This window comes from Muntiacus reevesi, chromosome 1 (genome assembly GCF_963930625.1).
Source record: "Muntiacus reevesi chromosome 1, mMunRee1.1, whole genome shotgun sequence".
Lineage (NCBI taxonomy): Eukaryota > Metazoa > Chordata > Mammalia > Artiodactyla > Cervidae > Muntiacus > Muntiacus reevesi.
In genome coordinates, this window is record NC_089249.1 from 11,255,097 (window position 1) to 11,282,087 (window position 26,991).

The 26,991-nt window shown below is 39.7% G+C and overlaps 1 protein-coding gene across 1 annotated transcript in view; it reads left to right on the forward strand.

The window, feature by feature from the left end:
- Positions 1-26,991, forward strand: part of UTP20 (UTP20 small subunit processome component) — a 90,209-nt gene that overhangs the window by 14,102 nt on the left and 49,116 nt on the right. Inside the window, exons 13-27 of the mRNA XM_065937618.1 lie at positions 662-817; positions 962-1,050; positions 2,645-2,750; positions 6,196-6,346; positions 7,015-7,077; positions 7,831-7,989; positions 9,428-9,504; positions 10,265-10,344; positions 10,715-10,958; positions 14,671-14,856; positions 18,110-18,200; positions 19,240-19,325; positions 20,116-20,241; positions 23,295-23,461; positions 25,340-25,548. Of these exons, the coding sequence (XP_065793690.1) occupies positions 662-817; positions 962-1,050; positions 2,645-2,750; positions 6,196-6,346; positions 7,015-7,077; positions 7,831-7,989; positions 9,428-9,504; positions 10,265-10,344; positions 10,715-10,958; positions 14,671-14,856; positions 18,110-18,200; positions 19,240-19,325; positions 20,116-20,241; positions 23,295-23,461; positions 25,340-25,548 (1,990 nt within the window). The remainder of the gene's footprint in view (positions 1-661; positions 818-961; positions 1,051-2,644; positions 2,751-6,195; positions 6,347-7,014; positions 7,078-7,830; positions 7,990-9,427; positions 9,505-10,264; positions 10,345-10,714; positions 10,959-14,670; positions 14,857-18,109; positions 18,201-19,239; positions 19,326-20,115; positions 20,242-23,294; positions 23,462-25,339; positions 25,549-26,991) is intronic.

A 26,991-nucleotide genomic window follows, 5' to 3' on the forward strand; every position in this document is an offset into this window, starting at 1 on the left:
ATTGTTGAGTAAACACTTACCAGATTAAAGCAGCAGAGGAAGTAACCTCTAATACTGTCTGAGCCACCAGGGAAGCCCCTTAATCATTTTATGATGTTAAAAAGGGAAGGGGTGGTGGAAGAAGTCAGTTCATACCAGTAAATTACCTTAAACACTTGTCCATCAGTAGTTCAAATTCAGAAATAATACCTAAAACTGGAAGAGACTTGCTTTGCAAATTACGAAGCAAATTAGAAAAAGAAAGCAGAACCAATGGATTTGAAAAACCTTGTCACTGAAAATCAGTAAATGAGTCACATGTGTTTAGTTATTTGTATTCAACCATCAGCACCAATTCCTTCCTCCCTGCTCATCTCCACACACGGAAAGGAACCAGTTTTTAAAAATTAATTTAGTTGAAGTGTAGTTGTTTCACTGCGTCGTTAGTTTCTGCTGTAGAGCAGAGTGAGTCGGCTGTGTGTATGCGTATACTCCCTGTTTTGGACTTCCTGATTAGTCACCGCAGGGCGCTGAGTAGAGTTCCCTATGCTGTGCAGGAGGTCCTCACTAGTGTCTATTTTATACATGGTGTCAGGGGAGGAACCAATTTTATTTCAAACTTCAGAGGACAAAAGCAATTACCTCCTTTCTTATTTTAAATATTCATCTTTTCTTCTTTCAGATCCTATATAAGGCAGAAGAAGACGAAATCCAAGGGAGGAAAGGAACAGATCTCAGTGTTGGAGCATCTTTTATCTATAATTCAGTCACCCCCGAATCAAGATACTACTTACCTTTCATGTTCTTGGGCAGCCCTTGTCGTGTTACCTCATGTTAGGTGAGAAAATCAACTGTGTTTAATTGTGAAAAGTATTTTAGCAAACTGGTGAAAATATTTATTACTCATTTTTTTGCTTTTTCACGAAAAAGTTGTTGAATGCCAGTTTGAGTGTTTCCCTTTTTCTCTCCACTTCTTGGACAGGCCCCTGGAGAAAGAGAAGGTGATACCACTAGTCACCTACTTCATCGAGTCACTCTTCATGACTGTTGACAGAGGGAGCTTTGGAAAAGGTCAGTTACAATCACCATTTGTTCTCTTGTCTGTCTTTCCTGGCACACCCAGAGGAACTGTAAACACATAGGTACCAGAGAACAGTACCACTGTTGTATTCTGGCAGAACCCCGAGAGTGTAAAGGGGGAAGAAAGAGGCTGAGATATAATTACGAGGTCACCACCTCGTACTGTGGTCACCAGGTCAGGATGGTCTGAACATCTGCCTGAGTCCGCAGGTAAAGCAGCAGAATGCTACTATTGTCAAAGAAACGAGATACAACTGCGAGCACCAGCTTGTGTCTTCTTCACATCTTCTGTGCCCAGGCCAGCCCCAGTGTACACTTGTCCTCCAACGTTTACTTCTTCTGAGCAAGACACTCTCTTGTGCCCCCCCAGCTACCCTCACACACATGTCCCTTCCGCCTGGAGTCCTTTCTAGGTCTGTTGTCGTTCACTGAACTCGTACTTAGCTTTCAAAACAACTCCATCTCAGTATCTCTAGGAAGGCCTTCGACTCATCTAGGCAGCATTAGATTGCCCTATCCCAGACTCCATTCCTGTTGTATACTTGTCCATCTCTCCCTACTCCCTGATAACAGCAGTTTAAAAGTAGGCATTTTGATCAAAAAAAGGTAAGTATTAAAATTTTGCTGCAATTAAGAAATAAATAAAAGTACGTATTTTGTTTTATTCCAGCTCAGTATTTTTTTTTCCTACTCTGTATATGTGGTAATCACTCATTTAAATATTAATGTACTGGGTTCTGTGTTAGATACTAAGCAGACATGTTTAGAGAGTTTCCAGTGCTCAGTAGCCACGTGTGGCTAGTGACTGCTATATTGGATTGTGACTGCACATTGGCACAAGTATAGAGCATTTCTACCATTGCAGAAAGTTCTATTGGATAGCCTTGTTCTAAGGTCTAGAGCAGAGGTCAGCAATTTTTTTGTGTAAAGGACCAGACAGTAAAGATTTTAGCCTTTGTGGGCCACATTCAGTCTTCAGTCTTTGTGGCATATTCTGTTTATTTGTTGTTTTAAACAACCCTTTAAAAATGGGAAAAGTATTCTCATTTTGTTGCCCATATAAAACCAGACTTCCTACAAAATCTGACTTGTGGGTCATAGTTTGCCAACCTTTGATCTAGGATTAGATGATTATCTAATTAACATAAATTGAGTGGATTATAGATGGTAGCCATTAGATATGTGATTTCTTATAAATTGGAGTCATAAAATCAACTCAAGTTTTATACAAAGATAATTTCTTAGCTTTTGGAAAGTCTTAAGTCTGTTCTCCTCAAAAGTTCTAATTTTGATAATGCCAGTCAGAACCATTGAATTTTCTCATCTCAGTTGAAGGGAACATACATTTTTACTCTCTATTTCTGAATATATTTTTCTCTTAAGAAAGTTAAAGTATAAGACTTGAAACCTCTTTCAGTTCCTTTCTGTTACATTTTGACATTTGACAGAAAATCCTTTAGAAGGCACAGATTCACTTTAATTTAGGAACTCTCTATAAATACCAAGTGGTAGATAAATGAGAGGTCTGATAGTTATTGTATCAAAGAAATAAATAATGTGGTCTCTCCTGTTTTTCTGCCTTTAGGAAACTTATTTGTTCTTTGTCAAGCTGTAAATACTCTGCTAAGTTTGGAAGAATCTTCCGAACTTCTTCATTTGGTTCCTGTGGAACGTGTGAAGAACTTAGTATTGTGAGTAGACATACCTTCCATTCAGCTTAATGATGAATCAAGATATAAAGGCTTCTGTGTTTGTGAAATCTTGGGTCTATTTTTTACCTGAGCTATATTCACATAGCAAATTTATTATCGGTATAAATACTTCAGTTAAAATGAGAACATTTCAGATACAGTCTTAAGAGACGATTCATCTTTGTAAAAGGTATGTACTGTGCATGTAAATTTATAGTGTCACCGAGTGTAGTGGGTTAAATGTCAGTCACGACGTTGCACAGTGGTTCCAGCATATACATTTCTGCTTCTTTCACCACCTTTCTCAGCTTTACACATTTAGCAAACTCCCTTGTGGTCCTTCACTGTATACCAAACAATTCAGTTTTTGATCTCTTAAGTTTATTTTGATTTGAGTAGTAACACAGGGCCATTACTGGGAGCCATTCAACTTAGCACCCCTTCTAAAGATCAGGCCATTTGAAAATCTTGTAGTTTGCTTCTGTTTCCAAAGTCTAATCCAATTTATCTCCATGCTTTTAAAAATATATTTGTTCATTTACTTCATTCAGTAGATAGTTACTGCTTTTCTCATATACCAGACCCTATTCTAGGCACTGGGAGAAACAGTATATGAAACACAAAATTCCATGCCTTCATGGCGCTAACACACTAGTAAGAAGATATACTAAAGAAAATAAACAACTACATATTTTAAAATATGTAGCCTGTTGGACAGTAGGAAAGTTGGGATAGGGCGAGTCTGGAGGTTGGGAACAATAGGATCTTTAACTAGGAAAGTCCTTACGAAGAAGGGGACATTTGAGCAGAGTCACAGAAGCAGTGAGGGAGTAAGCCATGGGGATGTCGGGACCTGGGGGAGATATGAGTGCTGAGGCCCCATGCAGGTGCCTGACTAGAGCCTCAGGGAGCCACTGTCCCTGAGCGGAGCTAGGCGTGGGTGGTAGGAGAGGTCTAGGGGGCAGGCAGAGTTTGACCTCTGGCCATCGCAGGACCTTGGCTTTTACTCGTGAGTGAAAGGGGAAGCCATGGGGGCGGGGGGGGGGGCTTTGATAGGGAAGTGACTCAGGCTGAAGCAGGATCATCCCAGCTGCTGTATTAAGAAGAGACTGAAGGAGGATAAAGGAGACCAGTTTGGAGACTTAACTGCAATAGTACAATCGGGGCAAGGCAGCCCTGTCTCTGTTGTTAATTGAATTGCCTTAAATTCCTTTAAGGAGAGAATTCGCTATCATCCTACTTATCATATTACATGTGTTGCCCCCCCACCAGTGTTTTTTTTTTAAAATCATCAGACTTCTCACACTGTGTTCTTTGGAGGGAAGAATTGAAGCACCTGGAGGTTTTGAAACAGAAAGGCACTCGTAACAGAGTAGCATTTGTCTGTCCCCTGCAGAAGGCCCACTGGCCTCCCAGGCAGGTGCTCGTAGCCTTGGAGGCCTGGGAGCCTCTGACAGGAGTGGACCAGTTTGGAGGGTGTTGGTGAAAACTAGTGGTAAAGGTTGTAGGTGGAGGCCTCTGTGCTGGGTGTGGGCTGGTTATTGGTTAAGCCAGAGGCTTCACAGCCAGGACAACCTAGATCTGAACCTTGTATCTACTACTTACCAGCTCAATAGCCTGGATTCAGTTAGTTCATCTCCACTTTATTCTCAAAAAAGAATAGCAGTATTTCCTTCCTAGAGATTGAATCAAACCGGGAGTGCAGTGATAACTATGCAAATTGTATTTATTCTGAGTACTTTCTGTATGTTAATTAACGTAATCTTCACAACTCCCTGAACCAGAGGTACTGTTCACATTATAAAAGGGAGAACTAAAGCTGTCAAATGAATTCAGGGGCTTTCCCTGGTAGATCAGCGATAAAGAATGTGCCTGCCAACACAGGAGGCACGGGTTTGAGCCCCTGACTTGGGGATGTCCCAGATGCTGTGGAGCAGCTCAGCCCATGAGCCAGAGCTACTGAGCCTGTGCTCTGGAGCCTGGGAGCTGCAGTTACTGAAGCCCGCATGCCCTAGGGCCCATCCTCCACAGGAGCAGCCACCGTGTGAGAAGCCTGCGCACCACAGCTAGGGTAGGCCTCTTATCCGCGACTAGAGAAAAGCCCATGCAGTAGTGAAGACCCAACACAACCCAAAAAGTGTTCCTAAGGAAATCCGGAATCCTCGGTGCGCAGCACCCGCTGCTGCCCCGGTGGGAGCCGCTGTCTCTCATCTGGTGACGACAGTAGCTTCCTGCAAGGGTCCTTGCTTCCATACTGGCCCTGCTGCTGTCCATTTTGTACCCATCAACAGCGATTCTTTTCAGTTGAGAGAGCACATGTCACTTTTGCCAACAACCCTCTGACACTGAATTTCAGCCAGGGGTGCTTCTGGAGACTTTTTAATTGTCACAGCTGGGGGCTGCCAGTGGAGTCTGGGGGGTAGAGGAGCGTCCTGCAGCGCATGGGATGGGCCTACAGCGAAATCCCTGGTCCCCGTGACCGCGGAGCCACTGCTGAGGAACCCTGCTCGCGTGGCACCCAGCTCCCGCGGGGTGGCGCCCACAGTCCTCGTGTGTTCCTTGGGGCTCTGTAGTCTTAGCCCTGGCTTCTGACCTCGTCGCCCGTCACGCCGCCTCCTCCAGTCCGTCCAGCTGGGGTGGCTGCCTCAATTCTGCTCACGTAGGCAGGCACACCTCTCTGGGAATTGGCGTTGCTGCTCCCTGTGCCTGGAATGCTTTTCTTCCAGGTGTCCTGCAGCTCCCTTCTTGACTTCCTTCAGGTTCTGCCTTCCGTGACCACTCCTCACCCTCCCCCTCTCCCCCACACTGGTCTTCTCAGTCCAGCCTCCTTCCCCCAATTTGTTTTTGTCCACCGTCCTCACCACTGCCATTAATTATTTACTTGTGGGCTACGTTCTGCTGTTAGAATAAGGGACTTTTTCCATGGTTTCCTGCTTTATCTAGGAAAAGTCACTGGTACATGGCAGACACTCAGTAGATACTTGGAGGATAGCACACAGTGGTTAAGTGCTTATTCGGGGTTCCTTCGCTGATGCGGATGGGCTGACTACCCCGCCCCAGAGCTGGTGTGCCGGCCCCTGCTCTGTACCTCTTCCCTCACTGCTCAGTGCCTGGCACATGGAAAACACCCCACAAATATTACATATCCTCTCATATGTCATTGTCATTTATTGCTGAAAAGACAGCATTGGACTTTAGTCACAATACAGTATTATAATCCTGTCTCTGCCTCCACTTGGCTGTGTGTCTGTCCTTGAGCGTGTGACTGACTATTGCTGAGCCTCATATTCTTCATGTCTTAAGTGATGCTAAATGTCCACATATAACTTTTACTTGTTCTGTCTTACATTTCTGTCATCAGTGATAATCTTCTGTGGTTTCTAGTATAGCCTGACTTCTTTGGGATGTGTGGCACAGTTGGGGTCTAATAAATATCTCATTACAGAACGTTTCCTTTGGAGCCATCTGTCTTGCTGTTGGCTGATCTCTATTATCAGAGATTATCCTTATGTGGCTGCAGGGGGCCACTTTCAGAGGAGGCTTTAATGGAATTATTTCCCAAGTTACAAGCAAACATTTCAACTGGTATATCCAAGGTACTGTGATTCTGTGGTGTATTCTCTGCCTCTCATCTTTTGTTTTTATTTGTATTGCCAGGGGTTGTCAGAGCTCCTCAATCAGAAAATGGGGCTTTGAGGTGGTTTCTGTTTAAACCCATACTTCCTAAACACTGACCTACAAGCTGATTACAGCAGGATTAATTGGGGAGCTTACTTAAAATACAGATTCTGGGTCCCCACAGCCCCAGGTTCTGATTCATCAGGCATAGAGTGGAAGTAAAATATCTACATGATTTTTCAAAGACTTCTAGGTAATTCTGCTGCTCATTCAGGTGTGTAGAAATACCTGAACATGTTATTTGTAAATAAGGATCACTAATTTCAGTGGAATTAGAAGTTCAGTCAGAATCTTTGCACTTACAAGATGCTTATAGTATCATAGTTCAAAGAAACAACATGGTTTTATGGTTTCATTATCTTCTCAGTCTAGTCTGGTCATTAATTGTCCCATGGACCATTTGAGTAAGGTGTTGGTTGGTGTTAGAATATGAAATAAGAGATAGAATAAACATGTATTACTCTTGACAGGTGGTAGGTATATTGTTTATAATCCCATGAAACTTAACTCTAGCTGTCATTTACTCTATCAGTTTCTTCTTGCGTTTCAACTTTGGAGTTTGAAACATGCCTTTTAATTTCTGTAGATTCGACTTTTGACAATAAGGATCCTAAACCACTTTGAGGTTCGGCTTCCGGAATTAATGGAGGTATTTTAACTGTTCGTTTTGGATAACAAAAAAAAATGTAATATGATATATTTTTCCTAAAATTAATTTTGCAGAAAATTAAAATACTATGTAAATATCTATCACAAAATTTGAAGAAAGAAAATTGTAATTCTTTTTTCCATCCCTTCAGTAAGGCCGTCACTGAAAATCCAGTTACTTGGTGACTGTTAGATTTTTTGTACATACGTATATAATTTAGTACATACTTATATAATTTAAACAAATGGTGTCATGCAGGAATTTCCATACCAGTTCCTCCAGCCTTACCTCATTTCTTTTGAAGTTTGAACACTGCCCCGCGGTTTAAAATGTTATATTTAACCAGTTCTGTCTCGGTGGATGCTTAGGTGGGTTATTGGTACTTTTAATCATTTCCAATAATACAGCTGTATACATTCTTGCACAGATATCTGTACAGTGATGCAAATGACTGCTTCCAGAAGTAGAATTGTACAGTGAAAGTATATATACATTTGCTTTATTTTGACAAATGTTGCCAGTCTAGAGATTTTTTACTTGTCATGCCTGTGCTGGACCTTAAACATAAATTACTGACCAAAAAGTAAGTAGTGTGAAGAAGAAAGAATCATTTACTCCAAAATTGTGTTACTTATTTAATTTAAAACATTAATATATGCCAGTTTTTATCTTTTAGACTTCTGCACACATTTGATACTCTTTTTGGAAAAATAAAAGCTCTGACCTTCCTCTTGGTTTCCTGTGGTTGTTCAGGAGGATGGACTTGCAGAGCGTCAGTCTGTGTTTGCTATCCTGCGCCAGGCGGAACTCGTGCCAGCCACGGTGAACGACTACAGAGAGAAGCTTCTTCATTTGAGGAAACTCAGGCATGATGTAGTGCAGTCTGTAGTCCCTGATGGGCCGTTGCAGGAGGTAAAATACTTTTTTTTTTATTATTTATACTTTAAGATCTGCCTAGCTAGCTTTTTTTTTTTTTAATAAAAGGGAAGTATACCAAATAATCTTCAAAAAAAAGTGGAGAGAATTAAAAAAAAAAAATTTAATTAAATTCCTAGCTCTGTTCAGTGTTTTGAGTTAAATGACTGCAGCCTTTTCAATAGTAACAATAGTCTATTATCCTCCCTTCTCCTGAGTATGTGTATAGTATGTGAGAATAAGGGAGCTTCCCTGGTGGCTCAGACGGTAAACAGTCCGCCTGCAATGTAGGAGACCTGGGTTCGATCCCTGGGTTGGGAATATCCCCTGGAGGAGGGCATGGCAACCCACTCCAGTATTCTTGCCTGGAGAATCCCCATGGACAGAGGAGCCTGGTGGGCTACAGTCCATGGGGTCGCAAAGAGTCGGACACGACTGAGCGACTAAGTACATAGATGTGTCGGTGGCCACAGGAGCAGCAAGGTCAAGTTAACAGCCACATACCAAGAATTGATGCTTTCAAATTGTGGTGCTGGAGAAGACTTGCGAGGCTCTTGGTTGGATGGCATCACCAACTCAATGGTCATGAGTTTGAGTAAACTCCAGGAGATAGTGAAGGACAGGGAAGCCTGGTGTGCTGCAATTCATGGAGTTGCAGAGAGTTGGACACAACTTAGCGACTGAAGAGCAACTCTCCTCCAGATTTTTTCAGTGCAGCAGGACGTCCGCACTCTACCTGTTCTATGAGGCATTTTCTGTCCATGACCCTTGATGATATATCATGATCCCTTTGGGAAGAAGGCCAAGTGGAGGCATTCCTGTTTCTATCAGAGCAGTTCTGTTCTTGTTTTGTATGTCCTATGTTATGTTTCACTTGGAAAAGGGTTCTGCTGCATAAGAGATACAGTGAAATAACAATGAAACTACTGTGTTGCATGATGCTTCCTGAGCACATGGGGATGCTGGTGACAGTGGTTGTCATTCAAAAAGGGACCGAGAAGACTTTAGATCTTCTGAACTAAACTCTTGATGTATAGTCTTAAGAACTCGCGTATCTGCTCAAGAAGCCTCAGCTGCCACTCACAGAGTACTGTGCTGGGTTCTAAGGCACCTGTACTTTCCTGCTTACTGTTCACGTTTTGTCTTGTCAGGTTAGGAGCGAGTTTAATCATGAGTCAAATCTGTTTATTCAGATACATTCTTCCTGCATAAACATCTGGAGTGGGTTAGAATACTATGTTTGCTTTAGTGATTCTTTTCTGTTGAATAGCCAGTGACATTTTGGGGAGAGGAGGAAAATTACTGTAACTGAAATCTGAATTGGTACCTAGAAGTTTTTTTCTTAAAACACAAGCTTCCTTCCAAACCTCAGGTTGTCCTAAGTCAGGATATATGCATTTTGATGCTGATCTGAACTTGTTCTCTATGATTGCAGGTGCCACTTCGTTATTTACTAGGCATGTTGTATGTAAACTTCAGTGCTCTCTGGGATCCTGTTATTGAACTCATAAGGTAAGCCTGGGTGAAATGCATAAGCTGCTGTGCTTTCCTGACTGCAGAATGATGGAGCCAGTATTATACTCCAGGGTGTGATTTAAATGATTGGATGTGTATAGTATTTATAGTTACCTTAAAGACAAGGTAACTTGTGGGACAAGGTGAAAAAGATAAACATTAATTATTCTATCTGATACCAGATGTTTGACAAGTCAAGTGTTTTATATATGTTTCTCTGTGCTTTGAAATCACTTTGAGGAACTTTCTCTTTTTCCTTTATGTTGCATGTCTGTATTACTGAATTTTTTTATAGTAACAGTAAAATTATAATAATAAAAGTAGATATTATAACAATTACATAATTTTATTTATATATATATTAAATCATTGAGCCAAACTTTAATTTAAAAATAAGGACTTCTTAAAACCTTCACTATCTAGTATCCAAAACCCTTTAATTCCAAAGAGGACTGTCATAATCACATGAAAAATGCATATTTTGTTTTGTAGAAATCTATTCTTTTGTAGGCATTTGTCTTCAGGTGGTCTACTCTGACTTTTTGTCAGATTGGAAATACTATGTGTGCCCTCTCAAAACCCTGTTAGTTCTAAGTAGTGCAAGCATTTTGAAAAATAAGAAGTACAAAAGTTGCTTATGACCCACATTCAAGGATAACTTAATATTTTAATTATATCCTTTTTTACTTTTTTTTTCCTATGAGATCTCTCAAAATAAGACCTATACCACATATCTGTTTTATGATCTTTACTTTAGTTCTCATGCACATGAAATGGAAAATAAGCAGTTTTGGAAAGTCTACTATGAGCATCTAGAAAAAGCAGCTACACATGCTGGTATGTAAAGGAATTTAAAGGAGAGAACTGAGGAGCGGGGGGATTGATTGTTTATTTTAATTATTTTTTGGCTATGCTGTGAGGCTTGCAAGATCTTCATTCCTGAACCAGGGGCTGAACCTGTTCCCCCTGTAGTGGAAGGGCAGAGTCCTGATCATTAGACAGCCAGGGAATTCTCTCATTTCTTTTGCTTAATTACACATGAAATTGGGAAGCAGAATAAGAAATATATTATCTTTAGTAACCTTTGGATACGGTTTATTGTTTGCTTGTATTACTAGAGAAGGAAATCCCCCACTGGAAGACATACATAGAGCAGATGTTATTAGTAACATTTCTCTAGTGGTTATGATGAAGTTTTTTCTTTCAGAGAGAGAATTGCAGAATGACACAGGAGATGAGGAGAAGTCTATTGGAGATGCAAATTGGGAGCAGACTCAGGAAGGAAACGTTGGAGCTCTTTATCACAAGCAGTTGACATTGAAAACTGACCTTCAGGAAAGACTGGACCACACCAATTTTCGTTTTCTGCTCTGGCGCGCTCTGGTGAAGTTCCCAGAAAGGGTGGAGCCGCGGTCCAGGGAACTTTCCCCTCTTTTCTTGAGATTTATCAAGTAAGTGTTCTTTCCTAGGAATGTGTCCCTAGTAGGGTGTGAGGAAGAGAAGGTACAAAGTGAAATTCCCAGATTGGCTGAGTTCTTACGTCTGTCATCTTTTCAAATCACTAGCATATCTCTAAAGCACTGGCTCTATGGGTAACAAATAAACTAGTTTTGTTCACTTGTTCTTACATGAATCAAAATCTAACCAGCTCATAAATGGTGTTAATAAAAAATTCCAGGTTGCAAAGTAAGAAAGGCCATACTGACTTAGATCAGTGCACAATGGCCTTGTGATTTCTGGCCCCATTGTTCATTGTTTTTTGCCTGCCTCGGGCTTAAAGGTACTTTCAGGTAACTCAACCCCAACCACTCTGTTTCAAAGCTCTTGAATGTTTCTCATGATGCTGAGGAATGTGCTCTCAAAGAATAACAAGAACTTCCTGGAGCACTGTTTTACTTTGACTAGATATCCTCTGTGAGAGTCAGATTGCTTTAAAACGCTAAAGATAAGGGGTGCGGAATATAGAACAGTACTAGTCAGTCAAAGGTAAATTTTCCATTATCATTTTGTTACATGGGAAAATGGTGTAGAGTTGGGTTAGGCAGGCCTCAGACCACAGCCTGCCAGCCTTTTCAAGGAACAGCAGGGTGATCCAGGAAGAAAGTAGTTGGAGGTGAGAGCAAAAAATTTAACAGGAGAATGAATTTGTGTAGGGGCTTTGAAGTGACAGTCAAGACTTTGGTTTTTATTGTCAGTGAAATAGAAAACCTTTGGGAAGGTTAAACAAGGGTTACACAACTAAAGTTTTCTCTAGAATTTTTCTGGCTTCTGCTTTGAGAATGGACTGTGGGACAGAAGTGAGAGAGCAGAGGGGCTGGGGAGGAGAGTTGGGAGGAGATGGCAAAAATCTGTGCAAGAAATGATGGTGGCGTGACCACAGTGGGAGTAATGCAGACGGTGAGAAGTAGGTGAATTCTGGACACTTCTCAGGTTTCAATTTTAAAAGATACGTTTTTGAAGAATTGCGACTAGATTAACCTGAGGCACTTGCTAACATTACATGTAGGATGGGGGTTGTGAGTGGTGGGGGGTATGCAGGAAGGAAAAAAAGGAGAAATTAAGGATATCTATAAGGTTTTTTGGGACCTGAGCAACTGGAAGAAGAATGTTAACCATTGACTGAGATTGGAAGAAATGCAGAAGTTTACCAATTTGTGGGGAAGATCGAGAGTTGTTTTGTTCGGTTTTTTTAAAAGACATATTAAGTTTGGGATACTAAACAGACATCTAAATAGAGATTTCAAGTTGAATGTGGAGTTTAAAGTTCAAAGGAAAGATTTGGTTTTAAGATATTAAATTTGAGACTCATCAGTATATGGGTGGATTTTAACATTATGAGATAGGGAGTGAAGTCACACCTGGAGTGTAAATGTAGGGAGAAAAGGTTTCCAAGGACCAATTGCAACAGAGGTTAAGGAACCAGCGAAGGAGGCCAGGAAAGAGTAATAGAAGAACTAAGACCACTCAGTATTCCTTAAAGTAATCAGTGGAATCAGATCTCTAAGACATCAATTAGATGAAGAATAAGAATTGATTTGTCTTCAGAATTGACCTTAACAAGAGTTGTTTTGGTTAATCTGATAGGGATGAAAGTATGATTAAAATGGGCTTAAGAGAAAATGGAGAAGTAAAATGGACACAGCAAGTATGGGCAGTTCTTGTAGAAGGCAAGCAGGCATAGGCCGTGTGGGAATGGAAGGGGCCTTTAGCGGCGTTGCTGTCCAGCCTAGACAGTCTCTGTGTACGTAATGCTGGTGTGAGTGAGCCAGAAGGGAGGGGGAGTTAGTCACGCCAGAGGGGGTGAGGACGCCAGAGGGGTGAGGTCGCCAGAGCCCTGTCTTTGAATAGGCAAGAGGAGAAAGGATCCCATGCGTAAATAAAAAGGTTTGCATGAATAATTCATTCTGGGAAAGGTTACAAGCAAAGGTGCACACAGGTCAATAGATACGGCGGTAGTAGGGTAATGATTTTCTCTTTTTCACTCTTTGGGCTTTAATTTCTAGAATGAGAACAGTGACATCCTTGTTTTGAAGATCATGTAAAGTAATATTTTATCAGTTGTTTTTAAGTTTTTCTTAGCCTCATGTAAATATCTACCTCTAGTAGGACTAGGTACTGTGGGGGTGGAGATGGAGAGGAGGCTGTAGTAGGAAGTGAGTCTCTGAGTTTAAAAAGACAATGACTAAAAAGATACAATTTTAAAAAAATGTTTTAAGATTAATTGGCACTTAACTGCCTGTAACCAATATCTTGGTAGATAATCCAAACTAATGGAAAACCCAAGAGTCACCTTTAAGTCTGGCTTTGAAATACATTATGGGCTTTTACTTTTGGGGGGTTATACATTTACACTTCTAAATATGTTTCAAATAATTTGATATTAGTACTAACTGTGAATTCCTTGTAAACATTTTCTAAGAAGCCCCAAACCAGCAGTAGGAATGAATGACTAACAGTAGAAACAGTATCTTAATAATAGGTGACATATAATGACTACTTGCTGTGGCTTAGACACTCTTATAAGTGCTTTGTATGAATTATCTTATTTAGTAAATGAATGAGCGAGCATGCTGTGCTTGGAGGTAAAGGTTAAAAATACGTCATTTGGTTAATTGAGCGTTGAGAGTATAATACAGATATTTTTAAATAGTGATGGTACAGTTTGTAAAGGACAGAGCAACTTTGTTCATTTCATTCATTCATTCATTTTTTTTTTAATTTAATAAGGGGAAGACCCTGCTAGCTAAGAATACAGCATTGAGCATGGTAGTGTCTCAACCCTCCAGGCGTGGTGTAGTGCATTAACCTGTAGTATATTTTTTTAAGGTGTGTCTGTAGGATGCTATCCTCAAACATGTGTCAGTATATTTTTGAGTGAGGACTTTAAAGTCAGTCTGATCAGTTTCCTCACATCTATAACCCAACGTCATGCAGAGAATAGACAACATAGTAATAATTGTTAGATGAATGAACCAAAGTGACCCAAAAGTAATGTACTGAGCAGTAGCCTTCAAGGTAGTATTAGTTACCTACAACAGTGGACCAAAATTTACGGGATGGAATTCAGTAAGAACCCATATGAGTACCAACAGCACAAGCTTAGAGGAGCCAAAACATGAAGCATTACTCATTTTCATTGCTGGATATTCCATTTGAGTCTGTGTCATATTATGACTTCCCTCAAAGGCAACAGAATTGATAGTCCCCGTCCCCCTCCACCCCGGTCTTACCAGGCCATACCTGGAGGACTGGAATTTGTTGTGACATTTCTTTTTGAAAGGACATCCTCAAAACAGTGTATCTGGGATACACATACGGCCTGGTCTAAATACTGTAATGTAATCTGCCCCTTCGCACTCCTCCCCGAGTTGTGGTTCCAGAGACAGGGAACCACAACTGAACTGTCCAGAGACAATTTTAGCTTAGTCCAAAATAGACATTTCGGTTATTCTCAACAGTGTAGCAATGAAGTGGGCTCTCTCCTGCAGTTAGTGATTGACTTGTCAAATAAGGTCCTTAAGAGAGGCTGACGTTAAATGTTGTAGAAGACCTCTACTAAGGGGCCTCTGGCGTTTCTTCTGTGTGTGAGTCTAGGAACTGGGAGCACACATCTGTCAGGAGCATTTAGGATATCTGTCTCATATCACTCTCTTTCCACTGTAGCAATGAGTATTACCCAGCAGATCTGCAGGTTGCACCAACCCAGGATCTGCGAAGAAAAGGCAGAGGGCTGGTGGTGGAGGAAGCAGAAGAGGAAACTGCCGCCAGAGATGATGAAGAGTTGGAGGAAGAGCTGGGGCCCCAGGAGGAACCGTCACAGAAGAAAAAGACAAGAAGAGCCGCGGCAAAGTAGGTGGAGCATTGCTGAAAGATTACGGGTCCAGGGCTCCGGGCGGGGCAGGAGGAGACCTCGTGTGACCGCCTGTGACATAGCCAGGAATGAGATGAAATTGCTCAGATAATTATTTACCAAACTGCTGCATCTTCCCAGGATTTTCTTTTACAGCCTAAAGAAAACTGCCAGTGTTCTGAGTTTTTTTTCTTTGCCTGCTTATTTTTTAGCTGCAGTGTGTTAGAGTTGAGGGACTTTGGAATCATCTGCTCATAGCACCTTTTTATAGATGAGAGCCCTGGGGCCTGTAGCAGTTAAATGGCCTTGACCTTTGCCGTTCACATTCATAGCACTGGGACATTATGTTTGTGTGCTTGGGGAACACAGAATGGAACATCTTTTCTCTTATAAATAAGGGCGTCAGCGCTCTCAACTTTGTCTTTTGACTTCTGTCTTGATTACTTCTGACTTTCTTCGCTTTTTCATGCTGTTGTATTCTCTTTCTGGCTCTCTGGATTATTCATTTACCGAAACTGTTAGAAATCTTAGAAAAATGAAGGGCCTGTGCTTTCAGCTTACTTAAAGATTGTCTGAGTTGAGGTGTCAGGGATTCACCAGACGGTGCTGCTGTGTGGCTGTAACACTCTGCGTCTCAGTCCCACGTGCCCGCTTGTTGAGACTTTCCCGTGAGTCATCTGTTAGCCCGTCATTCAGCAGCTGGATTGAGGTTCTTCTGCCAAGTGCAGAGCCACAGAGATGAACGGTCTTCAGCCTCTGCAGAGCTGGAAGCAATCTAATGCCTAGTGAAATATTTTAATAGAAGAAATGTTTTAAAAGAAGTTACAGGAGCACAGTTAAAAAAAAAAATAATAATTCTACCACAAAGGGAAGACTTTTACAAAGAGGAGATCAGCTTTGAAGCTGAAAAACAAGTGTACCAGCCCCAGAAGGACTTGCTGGCTGATGGAGATAGTATATGAAACACAGGGGCGAGAAGGGTCACGGCCCACCCTCTGCTCCTGCCTATTGCCTACTGCTTCCCTTAAGACAGAGATTGCTGTGTTTGTCTTTGTATGCTTCAGCGTAACAGCTGGCCAAAGGTTTGTCCTAATATTTGTTTGCTGAGTGAATGAATAAGCTACTCAGGCACTCATGCATCTTTTGTCTTATCCTTGGACCTTTGCTGTAGCATTCTTTTTGCAGTGCCCTTTCCTCATTGCTGCCAAGGGAAATTCTAGTCATAACTTCAAGGCCCAGTTCTCACATTGACTCTTCAATGAAACTCTTCCTGTCTTTTAAACTGGAATTTATTTAGTTGTCTACCCACCTTCAAACTTTGATAACAGCTCCTCTGATCAGATGCTGTTCCTTACCTTGGATATTAATATTTTAAAAATAAATCTTCCATGTAAATTTAAAGCTCTTTAAAGACAGGTTCCATGTCTTGATTAATTTCCCTGCCCCCTGTAGCCAAACCTAGAATGTTGCTAGTATTCACCATCATTGAAAGTTTAAGTAAATGGATAATCACTTTCTTCTGGGGGCCATCTCAGTATATTCATAGTCCAGTTTTATTGACCCATGGAACACACCCCTCACTGGTAGGTATTTAATGGGAACCTGTAAATTAATTTCTGTTTGTCTCTTGAAGGCTACATGGCACATAAAAAATACTTAGTAAATGTTGAGGAAAGGAATGTATGTTTCAGTAGATTTTAAAATCTGTTTTGTAAAACTGCAAAGGCTCAGTGATAAGTAATTCCAGGGACATTGTATCAGTCAAAGCTTACCAGAGAATTTGTTGTGCAGGCTGGAAACTGGGGCAGGATTTGCTGCTGTAGTCTTAAACGTGAAATTCATAGGGTAGGATTTCTATGTGACAGCCTTATGGCAGAATTCCTTTTCTGGGAAACATCAGTTTATATTCTTCAGCTTTCAGTTGACTCGATGAGGCCCACCCACATTATTAAGGGTCATCTCCTTTATTTAAAGTCCACTGGGTGTGGATGTTAACCACATGTACAAAAATATTTTCACAACACCTAAATTAGTGTTTTGTTATATAACTGGGACAGTAACTTAGATTGACACGTAAGACTAATCATCACAGGCATTTAGGCTAAATATTATAATAGTGCTTCCCTTACCCCTGTTTTTCTACAGTGTCTAAAGAGGTCATAATTTCCAGCTGTTTTTCTCTATATTAACTAGTAAGACTTTCAGTTTTGCTTTTTTTGTGTTTCTTTTTGCCTAAGAACAAAGAATTGCGTTGTTCACTAAGCTCTTAGGAACTGAAGTGCCACAGCTTGTTTTCTTTCATTCACTCCTGCAGAATAGCTGGAAGTCTTGCTCTTTGCTGAGATGAGGAATGAGTCGCTGAAACATTCTGTGGCTCTCCCCAGAGTCAGCGGCTCACAATGGCAGAACCACTCATTCGGCTTGGGTTCCACTCTCTTCACTTCTCCCTGCTTAGGCTCTTGAAAGAGGCAAATGATACCACTCTGGATCTTAATTTATTCATTCAGAGTTTTGGGTTTTTTTTTTTTTAAGTTTTAATACCTCTTTTAAATTATACACAGAGAGAAAACGGTTTTCTCAAGTGTTTTTAAAGCTTCACAGAGTCTTAAGTATTAGGAAGTTGAACATGTAAACGCAGTGGAAGCTCTCTGCTCATTCTGTTTTGATGGTACCATTTATTTGAAGGAAACCCCATCTTCAAATTTAAATTCCAACCACAGAAGATTGTTCTATCTTTCTGTTTCTTGGTAAGCAAGAGCCATGGTTATCCAAACTTGGACCTCTGTTGCCTGACATCAGTTTTTTTGTTATATGAAAGTGAGGAAGTGTAGTATGTTCCACTTTTCTGTCTACTGTGTAAAAACTAGACAGAAAAAAAAGGATCATTCCCAAAATCATCTGTGTTCAGTTTTGGAGTATGTTAAAGTGTTTTGATTACTTTCTTTCTATATTTGGCTTCATTTAAACCATTCTAAGCACATCCTAAATGATTTTCTGAGGTTGGGAGCCTGAATTTCAGGGAAAGGCCTGCCTGAGATTTGGAATTTCTGGAGAATGATTTCCTAAATTCAAGTAGTTAAAACTTGCTAGTGTAATTAACAGTGAAACTGTATTTGAGATGTTTAGAGTACTTGTCAGAGAAAACTGGTAGATACTGTCATCTTCAGAAAATAATGTCTGTTTTTACTTCTGGTTTTTCTTTTTTCTGTTTGTCTCTCTGTATCTTTTGTTTGTTTGTTTTTTGCATTTTAGGCAATTAATTGCTCATTTGCAAGTTTTCTCTAAGTTTTCAAATCCACGAGCCTTATATCTAGAATCCAAATTATACGAGCTGTATCTTCAGGTAAGTAAAATTAATTCTTGTCACTGTAGTTAGTTGTGAACTTTTCTCTACCATTTTCTTTACCCAAGTAACTTGTAGGTTTTCAGTAATTGTTGACTAGGGCTGATTTCTACATTTTAAGTATATATTTTTTAACTAACAGATACTGTCTATACCTTGAGGAACAGTTTTAGACAGTACTGATTTAGTGGATTTTAAAGAAATTAAGGGTGACTAAAATTGATTGGCTGTGTTAACAGTGGGTGTAGCAAAGTGTTGGTTGTCTCATGAGAATTAGGTTTTAGAAGGGAGTAAGGGTTTGTGCCAAGAGAGCTGCTGCTTTTCACTGCTAGGCGAGCCCTCGCGTTTCAGGGTCCGGTAGACTGAATGAAAGCAGGTGCAGTAGTAGTCCACTGCGGTTATAGTATACGAGCTTGGATTCCAGAAACGGTTGCAGAAGGAAAAAACTGATGTGACAAGCAGAGTAAGCATGGGATGTCATTCTAAGCCATCTGGGGAAATAAGATTTTCTCTTTTCACTTGGAGGTTTTTTAAATGTAACACTATTTTGGCAGAATTTATCCTTATTTGTCTGTAATTCAGATATAACTTGTTTATAGAATCAGAAGTCCAAACTCTGAGTTGTCGACAGGAAGCAAAAATCTGGACTGATCAGAGAGGCCTCAGAGCTGGGTCTTTCCTGGCATCTTACTGACTGTGGTTACCAGCAAAGAGCTTTCCCTCATTACAGGACCAATCCAGTTGGTGTCAACCTGAAGTCGTGTAGGGAACTGGCCTTGGCCAAGAGACAGAGCTGAGAGTCTGGCATGTGGGACGCAGGTGTCAGAGTTGTGTTTTTGTTTTGTTCTCTGCGTGCATTCTGTTCATCTTCCGTTACCTCCAGGACAATGTAAAGCTATTGTCATGAATCATCTTTAACCCACACCTAAAAATTTAGATTCTAAGAATTTTAATTTAGCAAATTAGTAAAAGTAAATTACTGTCTGATGGCAGTGTATATCTGACTTCATTAATTTATTTTATAAAATACCATTCCTAGTTGTTGCTACATCAGGATCAGATGGTACAGAAAATAACACTGGATTGCATAATGACGTATAAACATCCACATATTCTCCCTTACAGGTAAGTTATTTGAAGCTAAAGAAATGCTGTTTAGGGGGCTAGTTTTACTCTTTTTACCAGAGAGTCTCTTATAAAGTAATTTTTTAAAGGCCCCAGGAAATTACCCTCTTTTCTAAGGTAATCATAGTGCTATTTTCAGGTAAAACATGAAAACTAGAAGTATATTTGTTAAGAGTGCTTCTTCATAGGTAATAAGGTAGGAGAGAGAATATTGATTGAAAAATATGTGTTGAGAAGGTTATGTCATTTCTTCCTGCTTATATGATGGCATTAAAATCTTGGTGATTACTTAAGGAATCATCGTAATTACGCTCCAAGAACTGAAGAAGGCTTTCATATTATGCTTTTTTAAACAGCTGAATTATTGAATAACCCCTTATGATCCCTCTTGGGCTTCCTTTGTGGCTTGGCTGGTAAAGAACCCGCTGCAGTGCGGGAGACCAGGGTTTGATCCCTGGGTTGGGAAGATCCCCTGGAGAAGGGAAAGGCTTCCCACTCCAGTATTCTGGCCTGGAGAATTCCAGGGACCACACAGTCTATGGGGTCACAACGAGTCAAGACACGGCTGAGCCACTTTGACTTTCACTATGATCCCTCTTACCTTTTAAAATTTGAAACTTGCCATTTTGGAAAGTATTTGTGTAAAGACTTTCTTTTATGGATGTCAGCTACAATATAAAATATTCTTAATGCCTATTTCTTTTATGTATATATTTATCACTCTATTAATTATATTTTTTAAAAGTGTTTTTGATTAACTGATGATTTGTGCTAAATTCCATTTTTAAAGGGAAAACCTACAAAGACTGCTTGAAGACAGAAACTTTAAGGAAGAGATAGTGCATTTTAGCATTTCTGAAGATAATACAGTGGTGAAAGCAGCCCACCGAGTAGAACTGTTTCCTATTCTGATGAGGTAATTTATACTCTTTCAAAACTGATATTTTAAAGATTGATCACAAAAACAGTTGTGAATATATTATTATGATTCTTTCAGCAATTGTAATGGAATATTTCATCTTGAATTTTATGTATTTTTATAATTGGTTCTTTTGGGAAAGTCAAATTGTTATAGAGACTTATTTTAAATATTTTGTCCCTAATATGAGGAAAGATCTTGACATTGTGTTATTTTAATAGTGCTATTAAAATTAAATCCAGTATTTCTCTAAGGTTTAAGCCATTGAGAAATAGTAAAAATAATGCATTTGTTTGATAGGTAACTAATTATGAGATATAAAAACTAACCATCCATGTATAAAACTTTATTATAGTTTTTATAGTTTTCATTTTATTTTTCTGGGTCAAAAGATAATTGTAAATAACAGTCATCAGTCAGCTTGTTGGTCCCTGTTTAAAAACCTTTTGAGGTCTCATTTTACTGAGAACAACAAATGGAGTCCTTACTACTCCTTTAAGGGCCTGGTATGACCTAGCCTAGACCTTCTCTAACATCTCTTTGATTTACCAGCCCTCTCAGAGCCCACACCACAATCTTTCATCACAATACTTAATCATCCAACATGGCCTCTTATTATCCATCTTCTCTACCAGAAGACAAACTCCATGCCTCTTAATTAGCAGTGATCAGATGAAGTTCGTCTTCCCTTTTCTGATATAAATACCCCCTTCACTGTTTTGTTGTTTGATCTATGTATTCCCTACAGAGCCTCGATGAGTTAATTGAAGTGGTGGTAGTTGTGGTTATCCTTGTCTTGCTACTGTATTTAACAGTAATGTTTCTACAACAGTTGTTCTTGTCTTAAAGTGTGGTCTGCTCCTTCTTGGTGGGGGCTGTCCCAGAGATGCTTTTAGGACATCCACGCAGTTAAAACTTTGTTCATAAAGACGTTACCTTTTCTCGTTGTGCTCCTGATTGTGCTCACCAGACAAAAGCAGTGGTGTATAGAACTCCAGGCGCTTAATGGATCAGGACAGTGGCTCCAAACTGTGCTAGTCGCTCTTCATTCCCACAGGCCTAGAGTTTAAAAAAAAAATAAACAAAAGCTGGTTTCACTCACTGCCCACATTGACTCTTGAGCCTTGAGTACTTGTCTTTTTATTATTCTGTATGAATTGAGAGGTATGCATAAAACACTCCTTCAGCTCACTAGTTTCCATGGAATTTTTTTTCAGGTTTTCCAAGTAACTGATGCATATTACAGAATCATTCATGGGTAAAGATCTGTTCATAGTGCAAAGTAGACAGATGGATTTTAATGTAACAGAGTTTACAGAGTTCTCTGATAATGGTTTTAGATTCCACCTTGCAGCTAGCCTTTGAGAAACTGCCTTCTCTTGAGCTTTGGTGTAGAATCAAAGTGGAATATTCACAATTATCTGAGAAGAATTATCTGAAAGTTTACAAAATATATTTCCCTTCTCCAGTTGCATATCTGTGTAAGGCTGGATTTTCTTCAACCACAGTATATTGCAACAGATTGAATGTAGAAGCAGATATGAGGATTCATTTATCTTCTAATAAGCCAGGCAATAAAGAAATTTGAAGTGGAAAAAAATGTATAACAATGCCTCTGATCTCTCTAATTTGGGGAGGGGCAGGTTTGGAAAATACAATTTTTATTAAAAATGTTAGTTATGCTAACTTGTTTTAACTTGTACTATGATAAATACTAATAGATAGAAGACATATGTACAAAAGCTGTTCAGTAATTTTTAAGAGTAAAAAGGGATCCTAATATCAAAAAGTTTAAAAACCATTGTGTTTAAATTTTGAAGTTAAGTCAATAGTTCTGTCATGCTAGGAAGGTAGCTTTTATTACTATGTTATTTAGTTTTTTTACTAAATGGATGTTGAATTTTATTAGAATGACTATTGACATGTATTTAAATGATCATATTAACTTTTTTCTATGAGCCATTGATCTGTATCAATAGATTTTACTGGTGATTCTTTGCATTCCTGGAGTAATACTTATTCAGCTCTAACACCATTTTAATGCAACACTGGGTACTGTTTTCAGCAATGTTGTGGACTTCCCCCGACCTCCGTTGTGTGTTTTTATTATTGACGCATTTACAGTATTGTGTTACTTCCAAGTGTGCAGCAGAGTGATTGTTATCTGTGTGTATTTTTCAGATTATTTTACATTTCAGGTTATTGTGAGATACTGAATATAGTTGTTCCCTGTGCCATACAGTAGATCCTTACTGCTTATCTATTTTATGCATAATAGTTTGTATCTGTTAATCCCATACTTCTAATTTATCCCTTTCCCCATCTCTTTCCCCTTTGGTAATCATAGTTTGTTTTCCATGCCTGTGAGTCAGTTTTTGTATATAGATTCATTTGTATTATTTTTTAGATTCCACATATAATTGATATCATATAATATTTGCGTTTGACTTAACTTCACTTTAGTGTGATAATCTCTAGATCCATCCCTGAAAAAGGACTATTTCCTTCTTTTTCCCTGCTGTGGAACTATATCATGGGGATTGTTTTTCCTTGAAAGTTTTAACAATTCATCTGTAAAACTGTGTTGACTCCAAGTTTACTTATAGTTACTGATCTCTTCAGGTTTTGCTAGGTTCCTTTTGACTATTTATAGATGTCAGTTTTTTCCAGAAGATTACCCATTTCATTGAAATCTTTCCAGTTTCCTTGTTTTACTTATAGTTGTACTCTTATTTTACTTCCTTCTAACCTATATATTCCTGTTTTCATTTTTCCTTGTTGAGACTTATCTCTGGCTTGCCTGTTGTATTTATTTTTTTCTCTCTTTCAAAGAATCAGCTTCCAATCCTTGTCTTTATCATTTTCTTCTTCCTGCTTCCCTTTGCCTTATTTGTTGTTACTTTTAAATCTCCATGTCAAAAATTTAATTTTTATTTCATTCGTCCCTGTTTTAGAATACATTCATTTAAATCTGTTGAGCTGCTATTCTAGCTCAAAACAACTGTTTTAGGATTAATGTGCAAACAAATAACCTTCTTTGGACATTTTAGAATTTTGTATGGTCGAATGAAGAATAAGACTGGAAGTAAAACTCAGGGGAAATCTGCTTCTGGTACCCGCATGTCCATCGTCCTGAGGTTCCTGGCTGGGAGCCGGCCAGAAGAGATGGAGATATTCTTAGACCTACTCTTTGAGCCTGTGAAGCACTTCAGGAACGGTAGGTACCAGCCACCTGCCTCGCTCTCAGTGCACGTTCTCTGCTCAGACCTCTGCTGTCTCAGGCTGTTCCCCGCGCTCCGGGCATCCTTCTCAGGGGTGTGGTTGCTCCTCCCAGTCTCAGTGGTGGTCTTTTTGCTGACATGCTGGCATTTACATTTGATTGAATTAGGTGGACCTCACAAATGATCTTGGGATTATCATTAGCCTTGTGCTAATAAGCCCCTGGTTATAAAACGTGTTTTCTGCTTCTGTTGTACATTTTGGCCATTTGAAAAGTGGTGCCAAGTTAGAGCATGTGCCAAGTGCTTAGTCGCTCAGTCGTGTCCGACTCTTTGCGACCTCATTGACTGTAGCCCGCCAGGCTCCTCTCTCACTGGGAGTTCTCCAGGCACAGATACTGGAGTGGGTTGCCTTTCCCTTCTCCAGAGGATCTTCCCGACCCAGGGATCAAACCCAAGTCTCCCACATTGCAAGCGTATTCTTTACCATCTGAGCCACCAGGGAAGCCCTTGGAAAGTGGTATTTCTCCATATACAATGAATTCCTTAGAAACTCAAAGCATGCTGCAAAATGAATCCTAATTGTCCTGGCATGTATTCTTTCACTGAGTCATTCATCTACTAAATAATGATTTGTCAAATACCTTCTGTGCCATGGACACTGTTGAAAATAGAAAACTGAGCATTTATAACCTCTGCCCTTAACCTCACAGTCTAAACAAAGTGGATTAGTAACTGTATACAATGTGATGTTCTGTCATATGTTCTCCAGTAAGCAAGGTTAGCAATTAAAAGTAGTAATGGCTAACATTTATTGAGCATCTACTTCGTGCCAGAATTAATGACAGGCTCCTTTACCTACAACTCAGTTGACCCTTAAAACAGCCACTTTAGGGTTCAGTATTTATTTGTTGCCATTTTACAAGTAGGAAACAGGCTTAGAGAGGTAAGTACTTTGCCCTGGGATTTGAATCCAGATGAAGCTGGGATTCAAACCCAGATCTTCCTGACTACAATACCTCTGTTCCAGTTTTATAATTGCTTTGCTTTAGGCAAACATAGATTTATTTGTAGGGTAATGTGTTGCTTTTTGTTTTTTTTAATAATAGGTATAGCTATTTAAAAAGTTTTCATTCTGTATGATATTGCCCTGTGAAGGATGTTGGCTGTTAACAAATACAGTTTTTGTTCAGTACAATGGCCTCTGTTATAAGAGGGTAGCTATAAATGATACCCTTCTGGATAAACCACTTAGGTGTATGAATCAGCAAGCTCATGATCTCATACCAGTTGGTCTGAAGTAAAGCTCAAGCAATAACTATTCAAGTCATTTAAGTAAATTATGAAATCAGTTTGGCACCCATTTATAAAGGACTATTGTTTTATTTATTTGCAAGCGGCTGCAAGAGAAATAAAACATTTGATTCTCAGCCTTAAAAGAGCTTATCACATAGCAAGGTATTTTCTTTGAAACTGCTGAAATTAGCATAGTCCATGAAAGCTCAGAGGGAAAAATGTGGGAAGTTGATAGACAGAATATTGATAAAATGGAATTCCTCAGGTTTTGAGGAATTGTATAAATAGGGGTAGAATTGGGCTTAGAGACTTAATTCTTTCACAGATTTCTTACTCTCTCCTATTCCTCAGTTTCCTCATCTATAAAGTGATAATAGTAAAACCTACTCTATCTAGCTCATTTAATGTTTGGTAAGAATCAAAAGCAGAAAAAAAATAAGTAAAATATATTATCATCTGTAAATTATAACAGTAGAAAATGCTGTATTATTGGGAGAAATTGAAAGGCAGCTATAATTGTAAATAGGAGGGAGCTCGTATTTCACTGCACGTGCTGTCTCTACTCCTCTGTGTTTCACCAGGAGAGTGCCATTCCGCCGTCATTCAAGCAGTAGAAGATTTAGATTTGTCTAAAGTTCTTCCTTTGGGTCGTCAGCACGGCATATTAAATAGCCTTGAGATAGTCTTGAAGAACATTAGTCACCTGATCAGTGCATATTTACCAAAGATTCTGCAGCTACTGCTCTGCATAACTGCAACCATATCACACATCCTTGACCAACGAGAAAAGGTGAGCGAGATTCACTTTAAACTTTGGCTTTCTTCGTGGGCACATAGGACTTCCTTGGTAGCTCAGCTGGTAAAGAATCTGTCTGCAATCCAGGAGATCCTGGTTTGATTCCTGGGTCTGGAAGAGCCGCTGGAGAAGGGAACGGCTACCCACTCCAGTGTTCTTGCCTGGAGAATTCCATGGACAGAGGATCCTGGCGGGCTCCAGCCCACGGGGTCGCAAAGAGTCGGACACGGCTGAGCGACTTCTATCACTTTCTTCTGGGGCTCATACAGGTCGGTGTTTTACTTGGAAAGTTGGCTGGAGCCTGAATAGCTAACATCATTCTAGGCTAAATCTTTCTTATGTAAGGTGTCTCTCTAAAATGACCTTTCCTGTTAATTGGAATCGTCACTGTTATAAGTACTTATGAATAGCTAGAAAATGCAGATTATATCAAGTGTCTATTTAAAAAGGAGGTGAAACGGTAGGGAGGCATTTAGTTCTATCTACATCTCAGAGACCAAAGTCTGGGATAGTTGAACTGATGTTTCTTAGATTTTTAATTTCAGAAGCCTGAAAGTGTGAGAGATGTCTTCTAACTCTCATTTATTCAGTGTTTGGAGAATGAAGAGAACACTGTTGGCTTTGTCCTTGTTGAGGCAGAGTTGCCCAGAGCTCTTGTAAAAGTAAATGCTTACCTACTCTAAATGCAGTGTTTTGAGTGAAGGTAAGTAGCAAGATTGGGCAAGACAAGCGAAAAAGCTAACTGCCTGGAGGCTTCATGAGATGGTGCTTAGGAAATGTTTTCTGAATGATTTTGAAGATGATATATTTATGTTCTGTTGAAACAGGTGTGTGAACATAAGTTTACTCTGTGGAGTTTAAGGGAACTTAAAATGTTTTTATGGACTGAAGACTTCTTGAAGGAGATAGGACTTGAAGTGAAAATCCACACTCAGATTTCTGCTATTGATTTTTACCTCAGATTTCTGCTGTTTGTGTTAATGACAAATAGGCACAATTTTAATTTGGCTAAAACTCATTTGTTTTATCGATGTGCCTGGTGAACTGCCTCTGAGATACAGCCAGAATTTTATGCTGCCTTATTCATTGAGCCCCTACTGTGTGTCAGACACTGTACTAAGCACTGGGGTGAGGATCAAACAAAACTTCCTGTCCATTTAATTATTTAGTAAATACTTACTTCACACCTGCTATCTGCCAGACAGCGTTGTAGATGGGAAATTAAATGGTAAGGACTCAGTATCTTGGGGAGACTATAGATAAATAGCCAAATGATCAGAAGAGCATCAGTTGGTGAGTTCTAAGAGGAAGATAAACTCAGGAGGTCCCTCTGCAGATGTCTGTAAGTCATCCCCTGTTTGTGACTTCTAGCCATCTTGGCCTCCCCAAGCCGCACAATTGTCCCCTCATTTTAGGAGGATTGTCGGACTCTTCCTG